Source organism: Nerophis ophidion, unplaced genomic scaffold, assembly GCF_033978795.1.
Source record: "Nerophis ophidion isolate RoL-2023_Sa unplaced genomic scaffold, RoL_Noph_v1.0 HiC_scaffold_34, whole genome shotgun sequence".
Taxonomy (NCBI): domain Eukaryota; kingdom Metazoa; phylum Chordata; class Actinopteri; order Syngnathiformes; family Syngnathidae; genus Nerophis; species Nerophis ophidion.
The window spans coordinates 778,030-797,626 of NW_026906956.1; the positions used below are offsets into that span (position 1 = coordinate 778,030).

The window sequence follows — 19,597 nt, forward strand, 5'->3', positions numbered from 1 at the left end:
CATCTAGAAGTACGCGGATGACACAGCCATCGTCGGGTGCATCAGGGACGGCAGAGAGGAGGAGTTTCGGAACCTGGTGAGGGACTTTGTTGTCTGGTGCCACACGAACGTCTTGCAGCTCAATCCGTCAAAGACCAAGGAGCTGGTCATTGACTTTGGGAGGTCGAGTCCACGGTCACAACCTATTGTGATCGAGGGAGTTGAAGTACAGACCGTGGACTCATTCAAGTACCTCGGGGTTTGGGTGGACAATAAGCTGGACTGGACTGTTAACACGGACCACCAGTACAAGAAAGGACAGAGCAGGCTGTACTTCCTCAGGAGACTGCACTCCTTCAACATTTGTAGAAAACTCCTGTGGATGTACTACCAGTCTGCTGTTGCCAGTGTTCTGTTCTACATGGTAGTGTGCTGGGGGGGCAGTACATCTAAGAAGGACAGCTCCAGACTTGAGAAACTGATCAGGCGGGCCGGTTCTACGATCGGAATGAAACTGGACTCACTGGTGACGGTGGCAGAGAAGAGGACTGTGGACAAACTAGTGAGCATCCTGGATGATGCCAGTCACCCTCTGCATAGCGTTATCAGTAGCCAGAGGAGCCTGTTCAGTTCTAGACTGCTTCATCCCAAGTGCAGGACTAATAGACTCAAAAACTCCTTTGTCCCACACGCCATTAGACTGTACAACTCCTCGCTGGGGCGGGGGGCGGGGGGTATTAGGATGACAGGGGATGCAAAACAATAACAGTGCAATACATTTTCATAACATGGTCACTACTGCCTACTTTGTCTTGTTATATTCTTATTTTACTGTTATATTGTTGTTCCCATTGTTTTTATTCTTTTTGTAATATTTCTCTATTTTGTTTCCTTTTAAACCCCCATTATTTACTTTTTACTTTCTTTTTTTTTTTTTTAATTGATCTCAACTCTGTACACTGCTGCTGGAATTTTTAATTTTCCTGAAGGAACTCTCCTGAAGGAATCAATAAAGTACTATCTATCTATCTATCTATCTATCTATCTATCTATCTATCTATCTATCTATCTATCTATCTATCTATCTATCTATCTATCATTTGAACAATTGTTTTTTTATACAAGATCATTTACTTTTAAAATGTGTGACTTTATGAATCATTTGTTGGGTCTCTATAATCCATTCTATTAATTGTCCTTTTTACTTTCTTGTGTAATATGAATATTGTTTTGTGATTGTTTTATATGTATGTCCCCAGACTTTTATGCAATAAACAATGTATGACTCAACTAAAGTTGGGTACAATAATTATTGTTAATATTCATAAGTATGTATTTTATTCTATTTCGTATTGCACTCCATTTTTTTATGTTTTCTTTATATGACTTACATGTAGTGTCCAGCTTACTTCATCATCTATATTAACTCCTAAAAATGTGATGACCTTTATTCCTTTCATTTCAATATTATCCATCATAATTTGTGTTTTACATTTTTACAATCTCCAAATATGGTATATTTAGTTTTAAGTGGAAACAAGTGGAAAGGGGATCAATTGGAAGTCTCCTATCAAATTTTAAAAGAAAACTGTTGAAATTATCAAAGTGTGGTTAAAGCTGAGAAAACAAAATATTTGTCAGACTTAATTTTAAGTAGCATCAGTAAGCCATTTGTTCTTTTTAATAACATCAGTAATGTTCTTAAACCGAATCCAGCCACTTCACTGGAGATGACAAGTGAAACTTGTGAAAAATTTCTCTCCTTTTTTAATGATGAGGTTGCTTCTATTCTGGCAAATCTTTCTCGTTTTCCATTAAGTTTTAATGTGGCCACTCAGTGCTCGACTGTGTTCTGTCACTTTGAGCCTGTGTCCATGCCTGAACTTACAGGAATAGTCGGCAAGCTAAAACCCTCGTCATGTTCCACAGACCCAGTCCCCCCTCGCTTTTTTAAAGAAATCTGGGACACTATTGATGTGTCTGTTAGGAACATCATCAACAGCAGCTTGATTTCTGGCTGTGTCCCCTCCTTTTGTAAAAGAGCTGTTGTTGAGCCTTTGATTAAAAAACCAGGTCTTGATTCGACAAGTTTGTCAAATTATCGGCCCATTTCCAAATTACCTTTTGTGTCAAAGATTTTGTAGAAATGTGTTCTGGCACAACTGCAGCCTTTTTTAGATGAAAATAGCACTTTAGATCCATTTCAGTCTGGATACAAAGCTTTGCACAGTACTGAATCTGCACTATTAAAGGTTTTTAATGACTTGCTTTTAATGTCTGATTCTGGCAGCTCTGCCATTTTAGTGCTTTTAGATCTTACAGCTGCCTTTGACACAGTTGACCACACAATTCTTTTAGACCGCCTGAGAGACTGTGTGGGTGTCAGGGGGACTGCGTTAGAGTGGTTCAGATCTTACCTGTCTGAGAGGTCCTTCTCTGTTAGGCTGGGGGACGCCACCTCCTCTTCTGCCCCGCTTTACTGTGGTGTCCCCCAAGGATCTATTTTAGGCCCCATCCTGTTCGCTCTTTATTTCCTCCCTCTTGGAGATATTTTTAAGAAACATGGAGTGTTTTATCACTTTTATGCAGAAGACCTCCAAATTTATATGCCGATTTCAAAAGGCCACGGCCCCCTGAGACCCCTTCTTAACTGTCTATGTGACGTCAAGGCTTGGTTAGCCCAGAATTTTTTAATAATGAATGAGGGAAAAACGGAAATTTTAGTTTTTGGTCCGGCCCTCACTGACTTGGGACCATTGCAAAATGATGTGTGTCCCAAAGTCACCAGCGATTTTAAACTAGACAAACAAGTCAAGTGCGTTTTAAAATCGTGTTCTTATCACCTTCGTCTTTTAGTAAAGGTTAAACCGTTTTTATTTTTTAACCTTTTTGAAGAAGTCGTGCATGCTTTTATTTCAAGTGGCCTGGACTACTGCAATGCACTTTATGCTGGCATTAGCCAAAAAAATCTCTCCCGGTTGCAGTTAGTCCAGAAGGCGGCAGCAGGACTTTTAACAGGGGCCAGGAAACGCCAGCATATAACCCCAATTCTTCAGAGTTTGCACTGGCTCCCTGTTCATTTTAGAATTGATTTTAAAACATTGCTGTTTGTTTTTAAATCTTTACATGGACTGGCACCTCAATATATCTCGGACTTCATCCAAATTTACATTCCTGCGCGCGCTCTGAGGTCCGAGAGCCAGCTTCAGCTCGTGGTGCCCAAAACCAGACTTAAGACCAGGGGAGACAGGGCCTTCTCTGTGGTCGGCCCTAAGCTCTGGAACACTCTGCCCCTCCATGTTCAAACTGCTTCCACAGTGGAGTGTTTTAAGTCTCGTCTTAACACCCACTTTTATTCTTTGGCTTTTAACACTACGTGAGTTGTGTGGTCCTCTGTCCTCTGTTGTCCTCTGTGTTTTTTATACACTTTGATTATTATTTTACAGTTTTAATTGATTTTACCCTTTAAAATAGTTTTTAATTATATTTGTTTTTGTATTGTTTTTATTGGTTTTATTTGTATTTATTTTTGTTTTATTCAGTCATTGATGGAGCATAATATTGTTTTTAACATGGCTGTGCAGCACTTTGGAAACGTTATTGTTGTTTAAATGTGCTATATAAATAAAGTGGATTGATTGGATTATTGAAGTTTAGTGACAGTTTATTGATGTTAAGCCATCTTTTTATGGTCAAGTTCTCTCTGGATAAAATAAGATGAGAGTTAAATCAAGCGGTAATGAAGGTGAAGAATGGAAGATTATTATATACATAATTATATATAGATAGTAGTGACAATTAAAGACACTTTCATCCTGTTCATTTGAGCAAAGAAAGAGAGTAAAGTGTAATATTGTAAACAATAGAAGAATATCAATATCCGCAGTCAATATTCCAACATTGTGAAGCTGAGCTATGGTAAAAACATATTCAGCTTTGAAGGCTTTATGAGAGTGATGTAATTATCAGAATCAGAATCAGAAATACTTTATTAATCCCTGAGTGGAAATAAACATTTTCATTAACATGTGAATATTCAATGTAATATTGTATGATATTAATACAATAATAAAATGGTACGTTTGGGGATGTGTAATATTGTTTGAATTAACATCCTGAATAGTTTTAATTAGTAGAGAGTGAAACAAATGAGGAAGTAGTCATAATAATGGTTTGTTTTTAGCCTGTTTATGAATAATTAAAGATAATTAAAATACAAAAAACAGAGCTTACATCCTCAGTGAGCTGAACTTCAGCAGTAAAGATGAGAGAAATAATGTGGAAAGGTCAGAAGTCAAATGTTTCTTCAGGTAATACATGGAGCCTCTGCTGCCAACTATTTATATAAAAAAACTATATATATATATATGTATATATATATATATATACATATATATATATATATATATATATATATATATATATATATATATATATATATATATATATATATATATATATATATTAGGGGTGGGCAAATTAATGGGTTAATTATGCGTTAACTCATCAATCTATTAACGCCGACAATTATTTTATCTCACATTTGCGTATGTTGTTTACATGCTTTTATTTTGTTAACGCCTTTTCTTAACAAGATGGCAACTCCCGGATGTACTTCGGCGTCGATGGGCTCTTGGTAAAGATGGAACATTTGGCAAAAATACCAGACGATTCTGCAAATTTCATGGCTGGCTTACAGCGTGGTCACTCCGGGATCACTTACGACCGCCAGACAATTCTGGATGTGGATAGATCGGGCCGTTTTGGACTGAATGAGGCGTGCTTGCTAGACCGGCTAGCTAGCATGGGAATACTTTGCCGGCTACATCCAGCGGCCTGTGAAGCAGCGGAGTATTTGTGTTGTCTGTCTATTTATCAATAATGCAGACGAGGAGTGTTGGCTGAGTTCTTAACGTTTGCTTTCAGAGCGTGCATATCACAACATACAAGATGCTGTCATGGCGACACACAACCTATACCGGGCTACCGCGCATGCTCGTCACTCCTGTTGCATGCTGGGTAAGGTAGTTCTTTTTTTCCCTGGCTCATAACATCACAAATAGTACCATGTATATGATGCGTTCAGTTTATCAAAGCACCAAGCAAACAATCGGAAAATTCCCATCATATCAAGTCCTAGATATGGTCATAATTATTTTAAGTGCACTACGCAGAATAAACACAACATTATTAATATTGCTACTACGGATAATTTGATCAAACATTCCCTAAAACAGCCCACTACCTGTAATATAGTTTTTTTAAACATAAGACTCTGATAAAAAAAAATGTTTCTGCTGTTACCTCAGAAATTGCCTGTTCAGATGTTATGATTGTGGCTCAGAGATTTGTATGTAGATTATATTTATTTTCCATAACAAACAGGATAACTTTAATACCCTGGCAGTGGCAATAAGCTTAAATGTTTGTATTTAAATTTTTTGAGTTGATTTTCATAAAATATGCTATTTAACTGCTACTGTTTAACAAGGACTGATTTAAATTGTGTTTGCACAACAAATGTTTTGGCGCTTTTGTTCATGTGAGAGAATATTCCAATAAAGGTGCACTACACACTACTTTTGAATTCATTATTGGGCTTTGCGTATACAATGCAGTTAATCGCGATTAATCGGAGAAATAGTGCGATTAACTTTGATTACAATTTTAAATTGTTGCCCAGCCCTAATATACATATATATATATATATATATATATATATATATATATATATATATATATATATATATATATATATATATATATATATATATATATATATACCTATATATATATCGATATATATATATATACCTATATATATATCGATATATAGATATATAGCTAGATATAATATAAATAACGACAAAGGAAATTTTAAAAGGACATGAAAACCTCCCACATTCTAAAATACATTATAAAAACGATTACCATCAAAGACAAAAATAATACCATGAGTGTAATATTTATTTTGTTTCTTGTTTTTCTTTCCTTATGCTACTGTTGTTTCAAAACATTTTCAAATATTTAAATATTTTTATGGAAATAGGTTTTATGTTTTTTTTTTTTTTTTTTGGTTGATTTGAAATGGACAAGTTTACTTTTATTTTCACAAGAAGTAAACCGGGGGTGGAAAGCTGGTTGTACTTATTCCTCTCGCGAGATTTGGAAAAGAGCTGGTTACTTGTTTCTCTCGCGAGATCTGACAACACTGCGCGCGAACCAAACACGGCGAGGATAAAGCAAGATGGCGTCTGACGGTGAAGACGTTATTGCAGTCGTCACAGTTCAATGTTCTTAATCTATGCCTCCATGTACACATATATGTCCTTTATTAGACTCTAGTAAATAGAGTAAACATCGTTAATAACTGTTTGCATCCGGTTATATTAGTCTGAGCGCACTTTGATGCTTCTCGAGCTAGCTTAGCCTGCTAGTTAGCTTAGCTTGTTAGCTGCTAACAAAGAGAGGCGGAAGTGATCAAAACACATCACTAAGTAGAGATCAAGTGTGAGTGTAAAGTGTTGTGATTGTGTGAAAATGTGCCAAAGAACCATAGCAGAGTACGAGGAGGAACTTTGTCCAACAAAAGAGAAGGAGCGACAACATGAAAAACATCAAGTTGTGTTACACAGAACAGGTTTGTTTACTTCTTACTCTCACATCTTTACTAACTTTATATTTCATTATTCACACTATTCTTAAATAGATTGTCTACAGGAAGATTAATTGTCATGTGAGGATGATGCACTGATTGTTTTACATTGTTCATAAGAAGGAGAATTTGTCAGACACACAATATTTATGAGAGGTTGATGTTTGTAACAATGTGTATCAACATGTTCACACAAAACTCACACAGTCACCGGGGGAATATTCCAGAGAGCAGGTTAAGTGCAAAGTCCTGAGTATGTAAAGCTCGAGAGTTTTACCTCGAAAAATAAGAAAGGTAAGACAAAGTCAGAGTCAGTTACCATGGTGACTGACTCTGTAAACCTAGCCTGCTAGCTGGCAGGTTTGACAAGTTATATATGTGTGTCAAAGCTATTAGTTCCTTCATATTGGTGCAGCCATTAACCTACTACAACACCTACTACATCCACTTACTCAGTGTTCTAGTGGTTAGAGTGTCTGCCCTGAGATGGGTAGGTTGTGATTTCAAACCCCACCTGAGTCATACCAAAGACTATAAAAATTGGACCCATTACTTTCCTGCTTGGCACTCAGCATCAAGGGTTGGAATTGGGTTTGGAATTGGGGGTTAAATCCCCATAAAACAGATTCCTGGGCGCGGCCACCGCTGCTGCTCACTGCTCACTTCACCTCCCAAGGGTTGATCAAGGGTAATGGGCCAAATGCAGAGAATAATCTCCCCACACCTTGTGTGTGTGTGACAATCATTGGTACTTTAACTTTTTAACGTGGCAGTGATTGTGGAAAAACCAAGCCTGATCTAAAGATGACATCTTGATCTCATACCATCTCAGACTAATTGACCGTTCATTATTAAGTGAAGTGTCTTATAGTTGCTTAAATTAGTTTTTAACCAAGCAACACTATGTTTTATCCAGTTACTCGATTAATCGAAAACGTTCCCAGTGGAACACTTGATTAATAACATTTTCAATAGCCACAGCACATTATTTCATAGCAAGTAGGAGTTAAAATGTGATTTGTTTGTGTCCTGTAGACATCCGTCAGCTGATTGGACACCAAGAAGAATGTCTCCCTCATCTGCAGGGGGACAGTTTCACTTTAGAGTATCCACAGCCCTCACATTTTAAAGGGGACAAGGAGTATCCACAGCCCCCCTATTTTAAAGAGGAAGAGAGGGGAGATTTTCCTGTAGGGCAGGAGGAGGCTGATGTCAGCAAGTTTCCACTGACTGTTGTCTCTGTGAAGACTGAAGAGCATGAAGACAAACCACCTGAGTCCTCACAGCTTCATCACAGTCCAAGTAAGCACAACATCCACATATCATCTAATACAATGTTTGTGACACATATTCTTCCGGGGGCCACATTTATCACTAAAGATGGAGATAAACTTGCTTTTTAACACCACCATTTAAAAATCAATCATCAACAGTGTAATTGCTGGGGTGTAACCATGTGACCTAGAGGCCGTCCTCCTTACCTCACGTGGTCAAATGAAGGCAAACATTCAATATGGCTACTGTTTATTTACCTTAGCAGCACATATGTCAGCATATTTCAAAGGTTTAGTGGTGAAGATTGGGGATGTATTTGTGTATACGTGTATTTGTATTGAACCGTTTCGGTATGGGGGTTTCGGTTCGGTTCGGAGGTGTAACGAACGAGTTTCCACACGAACATATTAGTCTAAAGTCTTAACAAGCTGTGCCGCTTCGTTCTGCCTGTTTCCATCGGTACTCTACACAGCACCCAGCATTGTCCCACCCACACAACCATCTGATTGGTTACAGACAGAGCAGTAACAGCCAATCAGCAGTGCATATTCACAGTGCAAGGAGTTAGTGCTCCACCGTCGTCATGAGCAGGTAGGTGTTTAGCAGGTAAGCATCAGCCAGCGGACTCTCCCCAAATTATAGTAAACACCTCCCAGTCAACTACAAACCCCGTTTCCATATGAGTTGGGAAATTGTGTTAGATGTAAATATAAATGAAATACAATGATTTGCAAATCATTTTCAAGCCATATTCAGTTGAATATGCTACAAACACAACATATTTGATGTTCAAACTGATAAACCTTTTTTTTTTTTTTTCGCAAATCATTAACTTTAGAATTTGATGCCAGCAACATGTGACAAAGAAGCAAAGAAGTTGGGAACGGTGGCAATAAATACTGATAAAGTTGAGGAATGCTCATCAAACACTTATGTGGAACATCCCACAGGTGTGCAGGCTAATTGGGAACAGTTCAGTGCCATGGTTGGGTATAAAAGCAGCTTCCATGAAATGCTAAGTAATTCACAAACAACAATGGGCTGAGGGTCACCAATTTGTATGCATATTGTCGAACAGTTTTGGAACAACATTTCTCAACGACCTACTGCAAGGAATTTAGGGATTTTGCCATCTACGGTCCGTAAAATCATCAAAACGTTTAGAGAATCTGGAGAAATCACTGCACGTAAGCGATGATATTACGGACTTTTGACCCCTCAGGCGTTACTGCATCAAAAAGCGACATCAGTGTGTAAAGGATATCACCACATGGGCTCAGGAATACTTCATAAAACCACTGTCAGTAACTACATTTCAAATTATATTTGGAAACAGAGGACGTGGTGTCCTCCAGAGCAAAGAGGAAAATAACCATTCGGATTGTTGTAGGCGCAAAGTTCAAAAGGCAGCATCTGTGATGGTATGGGGGTGCATTAGTGCCCAAGGCATAGGTAACTTACACATCTGTGAAGGCACCATTAATGCTGAAAGGTCCATACAGGTTTTGGAGCACCATATGTTGTCATCCAAGCAACGTTATCAAGGACGCTCCTGCTTATTTCAGCAAGACAAGTGTTACAACAGTGTGGCTTCGTAAAAAAAGAGTGTCCAGACCTGTCTCCCATGGAAAATGTGTGGCGCATTATGAACCGTAAAATACGACAGTGGAGACCCCGGACTGTTGAACGACTGAAGCTCTCCATAAAACAAGAATGGTAAAAAATGATCCACTTTCAAAGCTTCAAAAATTAGTTTCCTCAGTTCCCAAATGTTTATTGAGTGTTGTTAAAAGAAAAGGTGATGTAACACAGTGGTGAACATACCCTTTCCCAACTACTTTGGCACGTGTTGCAGCCATGATATTCTAAGTTAATTATTATTTGTAAAAAAAATAAAGTTTATGACTTTGAACATCAAATATCTTGTCTTTATAGTGCATTCAATTGAATATGGGTTGAAAAGGATTTGCAAATAGTTGTATTCCGTTTATATTTACATCCAACACAATTTCCCAACTCATATGGAAACAGGGTTTGTACTAGTAACATCACTATGAGCCCTTTGACGTTCTAGAAACAAACAGCAGCTCAGCTCGCTCGCAGTCCTGGCTTGAGGTGAAGGCTAATTAGCTTTTAACGTTAGCGCATTTTGCTGTGTGTGTGTGTGTGTTACAAACAGCAAAGCCCTGTCCGTCTGTTATTTAACTTTTCCTTTTTATGTATTAATTGAGCTGTTTTGAAGCATCAAACAAGGACATTATGTTAAATGAAGAGTTTCTGTCTCTGATCGTTGATATAATAATGAGTTTTAGGTATTTCAAAGATGGCGGTAGTATGTGCTTTGGCCTGCTGTGTCTCGCTGTCAGCTCTGTTCGTTTTTGTGTTGTTTGCGTCTATTTTCGTCTCTGTCAGCTCACTGCTTGTGTATGACGAAGAAGGCCCAGCAAAGGATGTACTTCCTGCGGCAGCTGAGGAAACTTAAGGTGCCGACCAAGATGCTGGTGCAGTTTTATTCATCCATCATCGAGTCCATCCTCACCTCCTCCATCACTGTGTGGTTCCCCGGCGCCACAGTCCAGGACAAGCATCGACTGCAGCGCATCGTATGTGCTGCTGAGAAGGTGATTGGCTGCAAGCTCCCATCCCTCCAGGACCAGGAGGCGTGTGGGTCAGATCACAGCTGACTCTTCTCACCGTCCCAGTCAGCTTTTTCACCTGCATGGATTCCTGCCTTCCTTTCCCGCCCCCTGGTTCCTCTCCCCCAGCGGCAGTGTCTCCGGCGCCGTGGTAAACGTGGCGGCCAGCTGGTGAAATTTAGGGCACTCCTGGCCCGGCTTCCCATGGCTTCCCGAAGGAGGAATGGTGCGGTATCCGGTCTCCTCCTGCACCCATGCTCGCTGGATCCCATCAGTTCCTGGCTTGTTCCTATATCGTTGGTTTGGAGGATGAGACTTGCCGCCGTTGCTCCTGCTGTCCCCGCCCCCGGAGGCGCGGGGTGGATTCCCGCCACCTGCGGGCTGTCTGTCGGGCCCCACCTGGAATAGCTGCGGCCTTGGACGTGGTGGCCCCTGCCAGGTTCAGTCTTGTGAACGCAAAATCTTTGACAAACAAAACGATTGAACTTCCCGCAGACTTGACCAATTCTGTGTGACGGAAACATGGCTGAGAGCCGGTGAGTCCGCCCCTCTTAATGAACTTCTGCTTCCAGAGTGTTCCTACGTTTATTCTCCGCGGTCGTCTGGTCGAAAAGGAGGAGGATTAGCAGTGGTTTTTAAAAATGAATTTAAATGCCGTCTGATACGCCTGCAATCCTCCTTTTCAAGCTTGGAACTGAGCAAGTTTGAACTGGGTCTTTCTGATGTCGTCCTGTGTGCCGTCGTCCATCGACCACCCAAGTACCCCAAAGACTTTATAACTGACTTTTCTGAAATTTGGGCTGAAATCCTGCCTAAATATAATCTTGTCCTTATTGCTGGTGATTTTAATATTCACACCTAAGCCCAGACGAGTCGCTTTCCAGGAGCTTCCTGACTCATTTAACTTTGTACAGTCTGTGTGTGGTTCCACACATGAACGCAGGCATAAACTCCATTTAGTGCTCTCGTATGGTTTGCGACGCTGTGTTCTCTGATCATATGCCGATCCTGTTTGATATTCCCACTCAGTGTCCGTTACATTGTGCGCTCCGCCTCAACGCTCTCGCATGTTTAATTCTTCGTCTCCTGCTCTGTTTTCTCTTCCATTTTTTAGAATCTTTGTGATGATAATTCTGCAGCCTCTGTGTGTCTGAATACTGAAGAGTTGGTTTCTGGGTTCAACTCTATTTGTTTACAAACACTGGATACTATCCCTCCTTTCAAGTTCCGCCGCGCCAAACCCACACCTGAGCCCTGGTTGAATGACATCACTCGTGCCGCCAGGCGCGAATGTAGGAGAGCAGAGAGAACAATGGAAAAAAGACAGGCTGCATGTGTCCTTTGCCATTTTTAAAGAGAGCATGTTATCTGAGATTATAGCTTCTAACTGTAACAACCCCAGAGTTCTGTTCAAGACCATTAGCATTGTCATTGACGCTCCCAAATCTGTTGGTTTTGATGCTTCTTCAGAATTCTGTGAAAATTCTGTCCACTTTTTCACTGACTAAATTGTATCAACTAGAGCCAGTTTATTTCAGCTTTCCTAGGACCTTTCTATTCCTCTGCACTTTTCTTCTGTTTTCCATCAGTTTGAGCCGGTGTCCTTTTCCTTTCTAAAGGACACGGTTAGTCATATGAAGCCCTCTGGTTCTCCTGCAGATGCCCTCCCACCTCGCGTGTTTAAGGAGGTACTTGCTACTATTGGATCAAGCGTCCTTAACATTATCAATAGTAGCCTCTCTTCTGGAATAGTACCAGCAGAGTTTAGAGGATGGAAGAGGGGTTAGTGCGTCTGCCTCACAATATGAAGGCCCTGAGTAGTCAGGGTTCAATCCCGGGCTCGGGATCTTTTTGTGTGGAGTTTGCATGTCCTCCCTGTGAATGTGTGGGTTCCCTCCGGGTACTCCGGCTTCCTCCTACTTCCAAAGAAATGCACCTGGGGATAGGTTGATTGGCGACACTAAATTGGCCCTAGTGTGTGAATGTGAGTGTGAATGTTGTCTGTTTATCAGTGTTGGCCCTGTGATTTTATGTTGTTTAGTCCAAGTCGCTCTCCCTCCCCTCGGCACTTACAACTACTGTACGTAGGGATTTATCTCGACTCGTCTTGACGACTGCAACGCCCTGTATGTAGGCATTAGCCAGGCCTCCCTCGCCTGCCTGCAGCTCGTGCAGAACTCTGCTGCTCGTCTACTAACACAGACCCACAGGCGTGAGCACATCACCCCCATACTAGCGTCCCTTCACTGGCTCCCTGGGCTCTACCGAATCAATTAGTAGAACTACTATTTGTTTTCAAATGTCTAAACAACATCGCTCCAACATACATCTCCGACCTCCTTCGGCCTTGCTGAACACGCCCCCCCACCCCCTCCTGATCCCTTAGATCATGGGGGGGGGGGGGGGGGTCCAGTAACGTCAGCTGCTGTTGACGGTCCCTGACACAAGGCTGAAGCTAAGCGGTGACAGAGCTTTCGCCGCTGCTACTCGCAAGCTCTGGAACAACTTAACTTTGAGTGTTAGACAGGCCTCCTCTCTTCCTGTTTTTAAATCACTCTTAAAAACACACTTTTATTCCATGGCCTTTAACATTCTGTGATCTCCATTTTGCTATGGCAGCCCATTATGCACCTGCTGTGAACCTGTTTCTATGTTTTATTTATTTATTTATTATCTATCGTGCTTTGTTTGTGTTGTGGTGTGTTTGCTAGTTTCCCTTGTGTTATCTTTTAACCTGCCTATTGTACAGCATTTTGTGGTAAATATTAAATGTGCTTTATAAGTAAAGTTGATTTGGTTTGATTTGAGCAAAGCTGGACTTTTCTAAAGAATGTTTGTTTTCTCCTGTCCCGCAGACGTTGAAGAAGAACCTCTACCCCATGAGCAGGAGAAGGAACCACAGTCCCCCAACATACGCGAGAAAGAAGAGGTACCACATTCCCAGCACAGCAAAGAGGGAGGAGAGGAGCCACATCCCCCCCACATTAAAGAGGAAGGCGAGACGCCACAGACCCATAATGTTAAACTGACCCTTCACATTAAAGGGCAAGCGGAGGACCCACTGATCTTACACATCAAAAATGAAGAGGTGGACCCACTGACCCCTCACTTTAAGGAGCAAGAGAACCTGCTGACCGCTCACATTAAAAAGGAAGAGGAGGACCCACTGACCCCCTACTTTAAAGAGGAAGAGGAGGACCAAGAGGCGCCGCACATTAAAGAGGAAGAGGAGGACCAAGAGGTGCCGCACATTAAAGAGGAAGAGGAGGACCAAGAGCCGCCGCACATTAAAGAGGAAGAGGAGGAAGAGGGCATCAGTCAGCCTAAATGGTTGGAGGAGTTCCCAGTGATTGGTGTCCCTGTGAAGAGTGAAGATGATGAGGTGAAAGGTGAAAGTGAGGAGAGGGGAGGGGGGGAGCCTCCAAGCAGCAGCTCAACACAACACATGACAACAGAAGCTGATGGAGACCACTGTGGAGGATCACAAGCAGACAAGCTCTTAGCTCCACTATCAGATAGTGAGGACACAACGTCACACTCTCCTGACACTGATGATGAAGACTCTAAAGATGATAAGACATGTCACACTGACAACACTCACTTCGCATGTTCTCACTGTCACAAAACTTTTAAATACCATTGTCGTCTGAAAAGACACATGAGAACACACACTGGAGAAAAACCTTTCTCTTGTTCAATCTGTAGTAAAGGTTATGCACAAAGTCAGAATTTGAAAAGACACATGAAAACACACACTGGAGAAAACCTTTTTACCTGTTCAATATGTGGTAAAGGTTTTACAGAAAGTCAACATTTGAAAGTACACATGAGAACACACACTGGTGAAAAACCTTTTTCATGTTCAACCTGTGGTAAAGGTTTTACAGAAAGTCAGAAATTGAAAGTACACATGAGAACACACACTGGTGAAAAGCCTTTTTTCTGTTCAACCTGTGGTAAAGGTTTTGCACAAAGTCAGGATGTGAAAAGACACATGAGAACACACACTGGTGAAAAAGCTTTTTCCTGTTCGATCTGTGGTAAAGGTTTTACAAGAAGTACAGATGTGAAAAGACACATGAAAACACACACTGGTAAAAAATCACATTCCTGTTCAATCTGCAACAGAATCTTTTGTCGACGACCAAACCTTGTAGCACACATGAGAAAACACCCAGGAGAGAAAGTGTTGAGTTGCAGTGTGTGTGGTGAAAGATTGTCTTCTAAGTACCAGTGTAAGAAACACAAGTGTGCTGGTGAGAACAGCAGCAGCAAATGAAACTGCAGGATTTGAAATAAACTGTCCAGACTTTCATTTTGACTTTCTAACAACATCAGCACATATAACATGTGTGACATTGTTGTTTGTCTAACAATCTGTTTAATATGATCTTTACATTTATAGATTACATAGTTTGAAATATAAAATTATTACTTATTTGTACTTGTAATTGTTAATAATCCCATAGATTATCACCTTTATATGATATACATATGTACTGGTTCACATCTGAAACATCTTCTGGACCACTTCAGGAAGCATATTATTATTTACTTTATACATCATTTAAACAGTTGTCTTTTATACAATTTTAAAATGTGTGATTTTATGAATCATTTGTTGGGAATCTGTAATCCATTTTATTATTATCTTTATTACTCTCTTTTGTATTATGATAATTGTGTTGTGATTATTTTAAATGTATGTCCCCAGACCTTTATGCAATAAAAAGTGAGAGAAAATGTCTGAATTGTTTGTGGAAGGATGGTTTTGTTTTTCAAACATACATTTGTGAATTAAAAACATCCATCCATCCATTTTCTACCACTTTTCGCTTTGGGGTCACGGGGGGCGCTGGTGCCTATCTCAGCTACAATCAGGCGGAAGGCAGTGTACAACCTGGATAAGTCGCCACCTCATCACAGGGCCAACACAGATAGACAGACAACATTCACACTCACATTCACACACTAGGGACCATTTAGTGTTGCCAAACAACCTATCCCCAGGTGCATGTCTTTGGAGGTGGGAGGGGCCTATCCCCAGGTGCATGTCTTTGGAGGTGGGAGGGGCCTATCCCCAGGTGCATGTCTTTGGAGGTGAGGGGAAGCCGGAGTACCCGGAGGGAACCCACGCAGTCACGGGGAGAACATGCAAACTCCACACAGAAAGATCCCTTATTGTGTTTTCGACATTTTTTTTTTTTCTTTTTCAACATCCCCAAAACAATATTAATATCAATCAAAGTTTGGAATGTCAGGGAAAGCCGATATTGTACATCGTCTCACAGGGATTTCATTCATTCATTTCATTCATAAAATATAGTGTTTATTTTGTTTCCCTATCACAGAATGAACAAGTGTTGTCTTCAATTGCAAAACAACATCTCAAAAATTATTTAAAGTTATCAATCCGGGGCTTTTTTTCTTAAATTAACCCTTTGGCGTTTAGAAGAATGGAAACTTTCAAATTATGGGTATTTTCTATTTTTTTTTTTGTTCCAGAGAAAATACAGTAAAGAAGAAATAGTAAAGAAGTAAAAAAAAAAGATTTACAGGAATTACAATATTTTGAACAAAAGCCTTTATAATTGTTTAAAATATTGTGTCTGTTTGCAGGTCGTACTTAATGAAACATTCAAGTAATAAAATAGTTTTATCATTCAATAAGTGCATCAGCGACCAAATGCCTTTTTCAAACCATTGCTGTACAAAGATGGATTTGTTTCTCATTTTAATATAACAATTCCATAGTGGAGTATTGTGTGTGATGAAGTTGTGTTTGTAAATTAGTTTCCAGTACAACAACACTTGCTGGTAGGGATGGGTACTGTTCACTTCTAATTCCATGTTTTATGTGTTATATATGTCAATATATTGTGTGTTTGTATTTTGCCAACATGGTAGAATCACATGATAGGCAGGTTGTATCATGTTTTTCTGTCAGAAGAGCAAGGTTTTGTTTGGACGAGCAATATGTAGCTGTATTGACAAGTATGGCAAGTTCCTGTAAGCGTTGTAAGAAAAGCAAAAGGGTGCATTGCCAAAGGCGTAAAGCACATGGTATTCCCGCTCACTCTCCCATCCAAATACTAACCAGGCCTGACCGGGCTTACATTCTCAGAGCTGACCAGATCCGGCATGCTCAGTGTAGTCTGGCCGTAAACTGAGCAAATAACCTCAACATCAGATTTTTAAATGTGACAAGCTGCTTGACAGGACCTTTCTGCAATGAGCAAGGTGCTCTTTTTCTCAGCCTCTCCAACTCTTTGGACGTTTACGCCACTGCTAGCACTGAAGTGCCTTGAGGGCACGTGGGTCACTGTTGGTGATACTGCAAACCTTGCTATCAATCTCAAAGCCGGTCAAAAGTAAACAAACATGTATGAGTTGAAAGTGAGAGTAGTAAAGCGGGGCTCAGTGTGACGTGAGGGTGCATCCAACACACTTACAGTCCAAAGTAAACAAACATGTATGAGTTGAAAGTGAGAGTAGTAAAGCGGGGCTCAGTGTGACGTGAGGGTGCATCCAACACACTTACAGTCCAAAGTAAACAAACATGTATGAGTTGAAAGTGAGAGTAGTAAAGCGGGGCTCAGTGTGACGTGAGGGTGCATCCAACACACTTACAGTCCAAAGTAAACAAACATGTATGAGTTGAAAGTGAGAGTAGTAAAGCGAGGCTCAGTGTGACGTGAGGGTGCATCCAACACACTTACAGTCCAAAGTAAACAAACATGTATGAGTTGAAAGTGAGAGTAGTAAAGCGGGGCTCAGTGTGACGTGAGGGTGCATCCAACACACTTACAGTCCAAAGTAAACAAACATGTATGAGTTGAAAGTGAGAGTAGTAAAGCGGGGCTCAGTGTGACGTGAGGGTGTATCCAACACACTTACAGTCCAGAGTAAACAAACATGTATGAGTTGAAAGTGAGAGTAGTAAAGCGGGGCTCAGTGTGACGTGAGGGTGCATCCAACACACTTACAGTCCAAAGTAAACAAACATGTATGAGTTGAAAGTGAGAGTAGTAAAGCGGGGCTCAGTGTGACGTGAGGGTGCATCCAACACACTTACAGTCCAAAGTAAACAAACATGTATGAGTTGAAAGTGAGAGTAGTAAAGCTGGGCTCAGTGTGACGTGAGGGTGCATCCAACACACTTACAGTCCAAAGTAAACAAACATGTATGAGTTGAAAGTGAGAGTAGTAAAGCGGGGCTCAGTGTGACGTGAGGGTGCATCCAACACACTTACAGTCCAAAGTAAACAAACATGTATGAGTTGAAAGTGAGAGTAGTAAAGCGGGGCTCAGTGTGACGTGAGGGTGCATCCAACACACTTACAGTCCAAAGTAAACAAACATGTATGAGTTGAAAGTGAGAGTAGTAAAGCGGGGCTCAGTGTGACGTGAGGGTGCATCCAACACACTTACAGTCCAAAGTAAACAAACATGTATGAGTTGAAAGAGAGAGTAGTAAAGCGGGGCTCAGTGTGACGTGAGGGTGCATCCAACACACTTACAGTCCAAAGTAAACAAACATGTATGAGTTGAAAGTGAGAGTAGTAAAGCTGGGCTCAGTGTGACGTGAGGGTGCATCCAACACACTTACAGTCCAAAGTAAACAAACATGTATGAGTTGAAAGTGAGAGTAGTAAAGCGGGGCTCAGTGTGACGTGAGGGTGCATCCAACACACTTACAGTCCAAAGTAAACAAACATGTATGAGTTGAAAGTGAGAGTAGTAAAGCGGGGCTCAGTGTGACGTGAGGGTGCATCCAACACACTTACAGTTCAAAGTAAACAAACATGTATGAGTTGAAAGTGAGAGTAGTAAAGCGGGGCTCAGTGTGACGTGAGGGTGCATCCAACACACTTACAGTCCAAAGTAAACAAACATGTATGAGTTGAAAGTGAGAGTAGTAAAGCGGGGCTCAGTGTGACGTGAGGGTGCATCCAACACACTTACAGTCCAAAGTAAACAAACATGTATGAGTTGAAAGTGAGAGTAGTAAAGCGGGGCTCAGTGTGACGTGAGGGTGCATCCAACACACTTACAGTCCAAAGTAAACAAACATGTATGAGTTGAAAGTGAGAGTAGTAAAGCGGGGCTCAGTGTGACGTGAGGGTGCATCCAACACACTTACAGTCCAAAGTAAACAAACATGTATGAGTTGAAAGTGAGAGTAGTAAAGCGGGGCTCAGTGTGACGTGAGGGTGCATCCAACACACTTACAGTCCAAAGTAAACAAACATGTATGAGTTGAAAGTGAGAGTAGTAAAGCGGGGCTCAGTGTGACGTGAGGGTGCATCCAACACACTTACAGTCCAAAGTAAACAAACATGTATGAGTTGAAAGTGAGAGTAGTAAAGCGGGGCTCAGTGTGACGTGAGGGTGCATCCAACACACTTACAGTCCAGAGTAAACAAACATGTATGAGTTGAAAGTGAGAGTAGTAAAGCGGGGCTCAGTGTGACGTGAGGGTGCATCCAACACACTTACAGTCCAAAGTAAACAAACATCTATGAGTTGAAAGTGAGAGTAGTAAAGCGGGGCTCAGTGTGACGTGAGGGTGCATCCAACACACTTACAGTCCAAAGTAAACAAACATGTATGAGTTGAAAGTGAGAGTAGTAAAGCGGGGCTCAGTGTGACGTGAGGGTGCATCCAACACACTTACAGTCCAAAGTAAACAAACATGTAAGAGTTGAAAGTGAGAGTAGTAAAGCGGGGCTCAGTGTGACGTGAGGGTGCATCCAACACACTTACAGTCCAAAGTAAACAAACATGTATGAGTTGAAAGTGAGAGTAGTAAAGCGGGGCTCAGTGTGACGTGAGGGTGCATCCAACACACTTACAGTCCAAAGTAAACAAACATGTATGAGTTGAAAGTGAGAGTAGTAAAGCGGGGCTCAGTGTGACGTGAGGGTGCATCCAACACACTTACAGTCCAAAGTAAACAAACATGTATGAGTTGAAAGTGAGAGTAGTAAAGCGGGGCTCAGTGTGACGTGAGGGTGCATCCAACACACTTACAGTCCAAAGTAAACAAACA

At 41.0% G+C, this 19,597-nt stretch overlaps 1 protein-coding gene across 1 annotated transcript; it reads left to right on the forward strand.

Annotated features, from left to right (window-relative positions):
- The first annotated feature begins 6,205 nt into the window (after positions 1 to 6,205).
- Positions 6,206 to 15,296, forward strand: LOC133546611 (zinc finger protein 239-like). Its single transcript, XM_061892393.1, has 3 exons — positions 6,206 to 6,619; positions 7,670 to 7,936; positions 13,401 to 15,296. The coding sequence occupies exons 1-3, from the start codon at positions 6,520 to 6,522 to the stop codon at positions 14,822 to 14,824; spliced, it is 1,791 nt and encodes a 596-aa protein (XP_061748377.1). The 5' UTR covers positions 6,206 to 6,519; the 3' UTR covers positions 14,825 to 15,296.
- Positions 15,297 to 19,597: the final 4,301 nt, after the last annotated feature.

What these genes read in the sequence shown, in the direction of transcription:
- LOC133546611 (XM_061892393.1), top strand. Translation starts at nt 6,520, where the DNA reads ATGTGCCAAAGAACCATAGCAGAGTACGAGGAGGAACTTTGTCCAACA. An exon ending in AGTTGTGTTACACAGAACAG is followed by an intron (nt 6,620 to 7,669) that starts GTTTGTTTACTT and finishes TGTGTCCTGTAG; the next exon opens with ACATCCGTCAGCTGATTGGA. An exon ending in ACAGCTTCATCACAGTCCAA is followed by an intron (nt 7,937 to 13,400) that starts GTAAGCACAACA and finishes CCTGTCCCGCAG; the next exon opens with ACGTTGAAGAAGAACCTCTA.